The sequence below is a fragment of the Nannospalax galili genome, unplaced genomic scaffold (assembly GCF_000622305.1).
Source record: "Nannospalax galili isolate Female #2095 unplaced genomic scaffold, S.galili_v1.0 scaffold291, whole genome shotgun sequence".
In the NCBI taxonomy this organism is placed as follows: domain Eukaryota; kingdom Metazoa; phylum Chordata; class Mammalia; order Rodentia; family Spalacidae; genus Nannospalax; species Nannospalax galili.
The window spans coordinates 2,898,083-2,907,658 of record NW_008330588.1 but is presented as its reverse complement, the minus strand read 5'-3'; the positions used below and the strand labels follow the sequence as shown (position 1 = coordinate 2,907,658).

General features: G+C 51.9%; 1 protein-coding gene across 2 annotated transcripts; it reads left to right on the top strand.

The window, feature by feature from the left end:
• Positions 1-5,040: 5,040 nt before the first annotated feature.
• On the top strand, positions 5,041-8,575 carry Reep4 (receptor accessory protein 4). 2 transcript variants are annotated; one of them, XM_008850329.3, is made up of 8 exons: positions 5,041-5,529; positions 6,298-6,370; positions 6,753-6,829; positions 6,921-7,041; positions 7,488-7,601; positions 7,864-7,999; positions 8,120-8,274; positions 8,361-8,575. In XM_008850329.3, the coding sequence occupies exons 1-8, from the start codon at positions 5,498-5,500 to the stop codon at positions 8,424-8,426; spliced, it is 774 nt and encodes a 257-aa protein (XP_008848551.1). In that variant the 5' UTR covers positions 5,041-5,497; the 3' UTR covers positions 8,427-8,575. The 2 variants fall into 2 exon arrangements, with proteins under 2 accessions (XP_008848551.1, XP_029410585.1); XM_029554725.1 differs by lacking the exon at positions 5,041-5,529 and adding an exon at positions 5,563-5,693.
• Positions 8,576-9,576: the final 1,001 nt, after the last annotated feature.

Below are 9,576 nucleotides of genomic sequence, written 5' to 3'. Positions count from 1 at the left end.
TCAGTAATAGAGAAAGGGATGCAAATGGTGGAAATGAAAATTCCTCCAGCAGGGGTTCCTGGAGATTAGAGAGAGAGAGAGAGAGAATCCCACCCCCAGCCTCTTCTCTTCTCCTGGTTTTCATTTGTTCTCTAGGGTTCCTTTTAGCTCTCACATGTCACATTGTGTCACACATGTGTCACATGTCACTGGTTTGCTCTTCAGGAACCACCTGTGGGCACCCGGAATGGAGACCAGGTCTGAGAGCTCCAGTGCTCTGAACTCAGCAGTTTGGACCACATGTGCATGGATATGGGCTCCTTTGCTCAGCTCCTGCCAACTGATTTCTCCGAACCTCAACTTTTTCTGCAAACCTACTTTACAGACTCACGATTTGGTTCACTTTCAGCAATTAAGTGAGATTTAAGCACATTAAATACAGATTAATGCATATCAGGCCCTTTGAAGAGTGTGTCTGAAGCTGGGTATGGCGGTGCAGGCCTTTAATCCCAGCATTCAGGAGGCAGAGGCAGGGAGGTCTCTGTGAGATCAAAGCTAGGACTACTTAGCGAGTTCCAGGCTACCTGGGCCTACAAGGAGATACTGTCTCAAAAACACAAAAAAAGAATCAAAAACAAAAACGACAAAGAATGTGGCACATAATTATGAGCTGTATTGGTCTGCAGGAGCAAAGTGAGATTGAGTCTTCAGAGAAGGGGAGGGGGTTCATGAGAGAGAAAGGTGATATTTGGGGACAGTTGTTCTCCAAGAGCTATGATTTCTCAGTTACCTGCAGTCTCAGAGCCCCTGTACCCAACCTCTCATCTGTGGCTACAGGCACCCAGCCCTCTCCACTGCCTCTGACCATACCTTGCAGTGACAGGTCTGAGTTTCCACCCCCTCAAATCACATTCTAGGCTCTTGGCTGAGCACCCATGAGTCCCCATCCTCCCATCCTGAGTCACCTGTCTCTCTTCCTCCCTTCTCTCCTTTCTCATGAGTCTCATGTAGTCCAGGCTGGCCTTAAACTTACTATGTAGCTAAGAATGTCTTTAAACTTCTGATTCTTGCCTCTACTTTCTAAGTGCTGTGATTACAGGTGTGCACCATCATGCTGGTTTTATGCAGTGCTGGGGATTGAACCCAGGGCTTTGTGCATGCTAGACAAGCACTCTACCAGCTGAGCTATATCCCCAACTACTGTCCTCCTTTTTCAAGCAGGAAATGAATGCACCCTTAACCATGCCCATCGAGGTTGCCAAGGGAAGTGGGTTGAGTCTCCCAGACACCTTGGCATTCTGTTGCCCAGTTGCAAGATAAACATCACTCTGACAGCCGCTTCCTCCAGTGGAGCACTTTCTCCAATGGTGGGAGACATTGTCTCCTTCAAACCTTGAATGCCCAGCTTTCTATAACATTGCTGCCTGGTCACCTGCCTGGGGGTGACCAGACATGAGTCCAGGGAACTGCATAGCAACCTAGGGTAACTGGGTGACTGTGTCAACAGCTCAGGACCAAAGGCCACAAGGGCCAGAATCGATTTACTCTGTCAAAGCTAAGGAGGGTGGCTCTCTTCAGTATTAGCCTCACACTCCTCTGTGAGGAGCTCTGCTCCCAGCAGCAGACCTCTGACTTCTTGTCCTTTAGCTTTTCAAGGTATAGGCATTATAGCCAGGAATCTCCATGTGAGAGGCTGTCCCAGCTGGGAAGGTTTAGAGGGCCCAGGGAACCTCTTCCCAGCAAATGAGAACAGAGGTAGGTTCTTTTCTTTTTGTTCCAAAACAGGTTCTCACTAGGTAAGCCAGGCTAGCTTTGAACTCAAATCCCCCTGCCTCAGCCTCCCAAGTGCTAAGCATGTGTCACCATACCCAGCTCAAAAAGAGGTTTCAGTGGGGCTGGGGAGATATCTAAGTGAGTAAAGTGCTTGCTTGCTGCACAAACATGAGGAGCTGAGTTTGGATCCCTAGCACCCACCCATAAAAAGCCTTAGCACTGGAAGGGTGGAGACAGACTCTGAGTGCCTACTGGCCAGTCAGTCTTGCTGAAATGGTGAGCTCTAGGCTTGGTGAGGCCTTATCTCAAAAAATAAGGTAGAAGCTGACTGTGGTAGCCCACACCTTTAATCCCAGCACTTGGGAAGCAGAGGCAGGTAGAGCTCTGTGAGTTGAAGGCCATCCTGGTCTACATAGCAAGTTCTAGGTCAGCTAGGGCTACACAGTGAGACCCTGTCTCCAAAAAAAAAAAAAACAATAAAATAAGGTAGAGAAGCAATTGAGAAAGACATCCTACTGGCCTCTACACATACCCCTACCTGTACATACACATGCACACACATGCATATAACACACACCATTTTATAAAAAGGAAAAAGAGCTGGGTGTGGTGGTGCACACCTTTGATCCCAGCACTTGGGAGGCAGAGGCAGGTGGATCTCTGTGAGTTTGAGGCCAGCCTGGTTCTACATAGTGAGTTCCAGGCCAGCTGGGGCTAGAGACCCTGTCTCAAAAAAAAAAAAAAAAGAAAGGAAGGAAGGAAGGAAGGAAGAAAAAAGGAGGCTCTGATGCTGGGGTCAGGTAGGAGGTTCTAGAAAGTAACCATTGGAGTAGACATAGCAAAGAACTTGGGTTTACATGGGCTTTCCAAGTGATGGATGTCTTTTCCTTCTATAGCTCTCTATTCTTCCCAAGTTTGTCTCCTGTTCTCTCAGTCACATCCTTCTCCCAGCAAGGAGATACCTGATACTCTTTTGCATAAAGAATTAGACCAGGAAACCTAGTAATGTGGCTCAGTACAGTGCTTGCCTAGCATACATGAAGCTGTGGGTTCAAGCCCCAGCACCACATAAGCATGCATGGTGACACATGCTTGTAATGCCAGCACCTGAGAGAAAGAAGCAGGAGGACCAGAAATCCAAGTCATCCTTGACTACATAGCAAGTTCAAGACCAGCCTGGGATACATAGGGCCCTGTCTTAAAAAAGAAAAAGGAAAGAAAAGAAAAACTTATGCTTGTGCCTCAAGATGGATCTCAAAACAGAAGGTGGCTGGGACCTTCCTAATTGGATTCTCAGCCCTTGGTGTTTTTTGTTCCTCCAAAACAGTATGGGGTGGGAGGCTGGGCAGGAGAAGTGAGGGAGAATTAAGGCATGGGGGAGTTTCTCCTGTGGACCGGTTTCACTGCTGGCTCCCACACCCAGCAATACCAATAAAATTGATGATAATAATTAAGACTGTATAATCATCATGTGTTTATTTACTCCAAGAAGGCTCCTTTCTCCGGCTCCCATCATTACTGATTCCATCCTCATAGGTGGTGGGTGTTAACTGTGGCTCTAATAAAAAGCAATAACTGCCTGTGCTTCTGCCCCCACAGCCCCAGGGCAGCTTGGCTTGCACCCTCACCTCAATGCAGTAGAGGGGGGAAACCGATCTCCCAGTTTTCAGAAGTAGCAACTGAGGCAGAAAGCAGATGTCACAAAGAATGAAAGTGTAAAGTCACAGAGGCAGCCAGGGTATTCCTCCCCCAGAGGATCTTCTCTAGTTCCACATCCCCTCCCAGGGCCACTTGCAGCTGACCGCTGCTGATCCTTAGGAAAGCTGACCACCCATAAATACCACTGGGTGACACTGGGTCATTTACTTTACTGAGCATCTCTCCTAAATGGTAGAAAAGGATCTTCGCAAAATGGGCGCAAAAGCACAGTGTATAATGACAAGAATGGTTATGAATTTCCCAGGGATATTTGTGTTCTTGACTTAGAAACAGGTGGAATTTCAAACGGGTGGTAAAGAAGGATCTCTATCCAGCATCTCCTGCAGTCAGACTGACATTGTGGTCAGAGTGTGTAGGTGTGTGGGTCCTAGAAAGGGGCTTTAGGGAGAAGTGGATACCTGAAGCCCACTGTTAGGAGGGCAGCTCCCTGATGCCACTCTTCCTTTTTTCTTTTTCTTTTTTTTTCAAATATTTTATTTATTATTTTTATTTTATGTGTATGCATGTATTGCCTACAGGTAGGTAAGTGCACCTGTGTCAGATCCCCTGGAACTTGCAAGAACAGTCAGTGTTCTTAACCCCTGAGCCATCTCTCCAGCCCCCTTTTTTTCTTTTTTTTAAAAAAATATTAATATTATTATTTTATTTCATGTGTATGTAAGTGTACTGTGTCATGCAATGCTCAAGGAGGACAGAACAGGGTGTCAGAGCTCCTGGAACTGGAGTTACAGATGGCTGTTAGCTGCCATGTGGGTGCTGGGAATCGAACCCGGGTCCTCTTCAAGGGCAGCCAGTGCTCCTAACCGCTGAGCCATCTCTCCAGCACACCCCTTATTCTCTTGATCAAATGGATTATTTGAGGTGCTGAGCCAGTAGTGAGATCAGAACTTGTTTCCTCTCAGGTAAGTGCGCTCCGGTGTTCTATGCTATGTTAACAGAAAGGGAGAAATGAGGCCACAGGGAAAGGACATGAGGAGACTCCAACCAAGAAATTCAACAAGTCTGGAAAGATGGTTCAATAGTTAAGAGCACTTGCTGTTTTTCCAGAGGACCGGGTTCAATTCCCAGTACCCACCTGGAGGCGAACAACCGACCTTAACTCCAGCTCCAGCTCTTTTAGCCTCCCTGCATGTGTTGCACTTACATACAAGCAGACAAAACACTCATACACATAATAAAAGTGAGTACGATTTGAAAACAAAAAAACTTCAAGAATTCCAGAGTCCAGATTTTTTTTTTTTTTTTTTTAATAACTTTTTGGTTGAGACGGGGTCATGTTACATAGAGCCCCGTACTATGTAGCCCAGTTTGGCCTGGACTTTACGATAATTCTACCTCGGTCTCCCGAGTGCTGGGATTACAGGAGGCACCACCACGCCCAGCTGGGAGTCTAGATTTTCTTTGTTGCCCTTGGTTATTCTCTTGTGACTTTCCACCTGCTAACCTTTCTGATCAGGAAAGGTTACTTGACCAGGGGGCCCCACGTAAGAGCCTCGCCCGCACATCGCCGCTTTAAGGGGTGGGCCTTGTGCCTCCGTGACCTCGCCCCGCCCCTCTGGGAGTTGCACTGCGCCTGCGCCAGCAGCCTGAGCCCTGGGGTTGGGCAGGACCAGGTTCCGTGCAACTTTCAAGTGAGTTACAAATTCCGCCCCGGAGGCTGCTGCAGGTGGTCAAGCGCGCCGGGACCCCGGCAATCTCGAGAGCGCCGGCCGTGACCTGCCACCCCCAGCTGGGACTAGCTGTGGCGCCTTGCAACGCCCGGTTCTCCGCAGCAGGAAGTGCGGACTGAGCCGCCACAACTCTGCGGCGTGGGGCGGAGGAACGCGCCCGCCCGCCCCGCTCCCCAGTCGGCTTCCTTCCTTGGAGGCCTCCCCTCCCACGTCCACTGGTTCCCGATTTCCAGGCTCCCCGCACTGCGGGGTCGGAGACAGGACCTGAAGATAAGTGGCGAGTGCAGCACCACTCGATCCCCTGCGTAAACAGCTCACTTGGTCGTCTTCTTGGGGTCGTCCTCCAGGCTGTCAGGATGGTGTCCTGGATGATCTGTCGCCTGGTGGTGTGAGTATAGCCACTCTGAAAACCCCTTCCCCCCTGTAATCCCCAGGTGCCAGCCTGCCTTTGGGGTGGAAGCTGGGAATGTTTGGTGGCGAAGGGAACTTCCTGAACTTCATCACCCCTCCCCCACACTCACTGCAATGGTTAACGGTCCTGGAGGTCTGAAGGTGGGACCCGGACACTGCATGCCTTGTTCCCAATCCCCTGCCTTCTGGACTGATGGGGACACTTCTTACACTGCACACGCATTGTAGACAGGTGCGGGACTCCGGGCCTTTGCCACCCACAGCCCCAGCAAACAGAAGTTGTTAGGTACTGCTGTGGGCGGATAATCCAGGTGCCTGCTTCCCATCTGAGGAGTCACATGACTCACCACCGTGGCCTTAGCCTCCTCGGCAGTACCCTGCACCTATGGGTACTCCAGCACCTGGCTCAAATGTCACACCGTCTGCATCCTGGTGGCCCTGAGCCTGGCTACCTGTGGTGGGAGGGGACAGCCTGGTGTTCGCACCCACCTTGTGGAGTGCTCTCACTCTATCCTGTACCCATGGGCCACCAGTGCAGGCCTGGACAGGCTTGGGATGTTTGTAAACAGCCGGGTGGGGAGGCAGCCTCCAGGGCACTGACTCAGGCACCTCAGGTTGTGCAAGACAAGCGGGAAAAACAGGGCAGACACTGCCACCTTGCACCCCAATTGGGGGGGAGGCAGCCACTTGGCAGGAAGAGGGTGGGACATAAGTGCCCCTTCATTTCCCATGGCTCCTCTTCCAGGCTTGTATTCGGGATGCTGTATCCCGCTTATGCTTCCTACAAGGCTGTGAAGAGCAAGAATATTCGAGAATATGTGAGTGCAGGGTGTTGGCAGGAGAGCTTAACTAATGTGGGGTGGAATGACAGCCTGAGGGGTGGGGGTGACTCATAGGACTTGGAGAGTGGGAGGACATCCCCAACTCCAGGGGCTTGATGGTGTGGCAGATCCTGATCGCTCAAGTGGGTATGGAAGGAGGGCCAGACATTGGAGTACCCTTGGACGAAGATCTTGTGGGTGAAGCATGCTGGGGTGGACACTGGAATGAAAGGCAGTTTCCCAAGGGTTCCTGTCTAGCCAGGCATGAGGAAAGCAATGCAGTGGGACTGGCTTTCAGGAATCTCTGGGTTGGGCCAGTGGGGGGCGGGCATTGGCACCACAGGCTCCCAAGCTGACCTTTGTGCACTCTGGCCTACAGGTCCGATGGATGATGTACTGGATCGTCTTTGCAATCTTCATGGCAGCAGAGACCTTCACAGACATCTTCATCTCCTGGTCTGGCACAAGTGTTGGCAGGCTGTGGGTTGAGGAGGCCCACCCACTGCCTAGCACCCTGCTCACCTGTCGTCCCCCTGTGCTCCCACAGGTTCCCTTTCTACTATGAGATAAAGATGGCTTTTGTGCTATGGCTGCTCTCTCCATACACCAAGGGGGCCAGTCTGCTTTACCGAAAGTTTGTCCATCCATCCCTGTCCCGCCATGAAAAGGTACCCCAGGGGAGGTAGAGGGGGACACAGAAGAGTATGTAAGAGAGAAAGCCTTGTATCTCAGGTTCAGGGAACCAGAGACACCTGGGTTTTAGTCCCTGTCTTGCTGCTGTTTAGCTGTGGGACCATAGTTGGGGGGTTGATGTTCCTCCTCTCCCTGGATGATCAAACAGAATGTGGGGTGCATAGGACTGACCTTTAGGGGTATGAAGTGCTGACCAGAAGTTGGTGTAGGCATGGAGGACTGGAAGGTAGCTACTCACTGAAGTGTAGAGTGGGCAAGTGGATGGGGAACTCTGTTCTTGGAGTGTGTTCTGGGCCTATATCTGTGACTTCCAGATACTGGGTAGGAGTAGACTAGGAGATTTGACAACCAGTGGCTTCTGGGAATCTGCACATGAGGGGCCCTGGCTGTCAGCCTGAGCTCTCTACCCTTGGATCTGCAGGAGATTGACGCATGCATCGTGCAGGCAAAGGAACGCAGCTACGAGACTGTGCTCAGCTTGGGGAAGCGGAGTCTCAACATTGCTGCATCAGCTGCTGTGCAGGCTGCTACCAAGGTGCTCTGAACCCCAGGGCTCACAGCCCCAGCCCAGCCCTACTCCTATTCCTAGTGCCTTTGAGCCAGTTCACCTCTGCCAGAGAGCTGAGAGCTAGCGGTTAGGGCTTTGGTGCTTGGCATAAGGTTGCTGAGCTGCTTTCAGTTCTGAGTCTAGTGCCACAGTGATTAGCTGAGGGCCAGTCCTGGACTTCCTTGCTGGTCCCTTTCCCGCAAAGCTCCTTCCCCTAATTGATGCAGTCCTCCCTTCCCTCACTTCACAGAGTCAGGGTGCTCTGGCTGGTAGGCTGCGGAGCTTCTCCATGCAAGACCTGCGTTCCATCCCTGACACCTCTGCCCCTACCTACCAAGATCCCCTCTACCTGGAGGAACAGGTAGCCCGCCGAAGGCCGCCAATTGGTGAGTGGCAGTGGGTGCAACAGTGTCCTAGGTGGACCTCTCCCTGGACTGAAAGAAGGCCTGGAGTGGCCCCAGACTTGTATAAATGTTCAGCTTTGCCTTCACTGGCCTCTTCCACAGGTTACCGGGCAGGTGGCCTACAAGACAGTGACACAGAGGATGGGTGCTGGTCAGACAATGAGGTGTCCCCCCAGCCACCTTCCCGGCCCCGAGAGAAGCCCCTGAGCCGTAGCCAAAGCCTGCGGGTGGTCAAGAGGAAGCCACTGGTTCGAGAGGTCAGTATGTGGGGAGCACAGTGTGAGGGAGGTAGGTTGAGTCGCCATACCCACACTGCTTATGGTATGTCTGTTTTCTCCCCCAGGGCACATCACGATCCCTGAAAGTTCGTACTCGGAAAAAGACCATGCCCTCAGACATGGACAGCTAGAGTGTGCAGAATTAGACCATCTTACCTCAAGCCAGCAGGGGGCCTTTGGCTGCACATCAGGTCTGCCTGCACCAGCTGCCTGGGCCCCACCCCTCTGGCCCCTGCAGCTGCCCAAGGGCCAGGGGCAGATGGTGTGGCACCCTGCGTGGGGATGTACCCACAATATACCAAAGCAGGTCAGGCCCAGGGGCCTATTTATTGCCTTCCTCAGCCCTCCACCTTCCCAGGTGTGGGACCACAGCCCCATGAGTCCCTGCAGATGAAACCAAAAGTCCACCCAATGTGCTCATTCCTTCCTGTCCTTCAAAGTACTTGACAGCCTTTCCAAGGCCTGGTGTGTGTGTCCTGGTTGTGTGTTTTGTGTTGGTGAATGAGGTCAGGCTTGTGAATGTTTTGATAAATAAATACCTAAAGGTGTTTGGCTTTCCCTGATTTGTCTCCTCCTCACAACTCACATTGTAACTGAATAGCCCACAGCAGGTTGGCCTAGCTGAGGCTCTGGTGAAAGGGCAGGCACACTGCCAGAGAGGATCCCTGTGCTTAGAAAGAAATGGCCACTGACAAATTGTATCTGGGCAGCAAGTGTTCTCATGGTTGAGCCCCTGGGGAGCTCTGCAGTCATGGACAAGTCAGGCCGGTCTGGAAGACTCAGTCTGAAACCAGTACTGGCCCTTACAGGAAGGGGCAAAGGCATGGAAGGGGTGTGAAAGCTGTGCCCCCGGTAAGCCTGAGAAGGCGGGGTTATATCTTCTTGGAGCGTGGTCCCCAGGCAGCTGAGGGACACAGCTCTGTAAACTTTTAGGTACCATCAGGGTGAGCTTGCATTCTAAGGAGTAGCCACGAGAGGGCAGCAGCTGCCAGGAGCCAGACTGCCCCCACCTTCCAGGTCAAGGTGGGCGGGACTCGGAGACTAGCCAGAGCCTCGCCCTGCTGGGGCCTGGCTGCTGGTGGGGCAGTTGGCCACTGGAATGATGCAGAACTCCCAGCAGGGCCAATGATGGCCCTTCTCCGCTGCTTGTTGCTAATCTGTGGCCTGCCCCATCCACAGGGCCTATTCTGCTGCTGAGACCCAGGCTTGTGGCCTGGGCTGGCTCCAATTCATCTCCTTTGGTCCCTGGGTCATCTGTCCATGATGTTGGTATCACACTAA

Coding starts and splice junctions, on each gene's coding strand:
- Reep4 (XM_008850329.3), top strand. CDS start 5,498: ATGGTGTCCTGGATGATCTGTCGCCTGGTGGT. Junction 5,530..6,297: donor ATGATCTGTCGCCTGGTGGT/GTGAGTATAGCC, acceptor CTCCTCTTCCAG/GCTTGTATTCGGGATGCTGT. Junction 8,000..8,119: donor CCGCCGAAGGCCGCCAATTG/GTGAGTGGCAGT, acceptor CCTCTTCCACAG/GTTACCGGGCAGGTGGCCTA.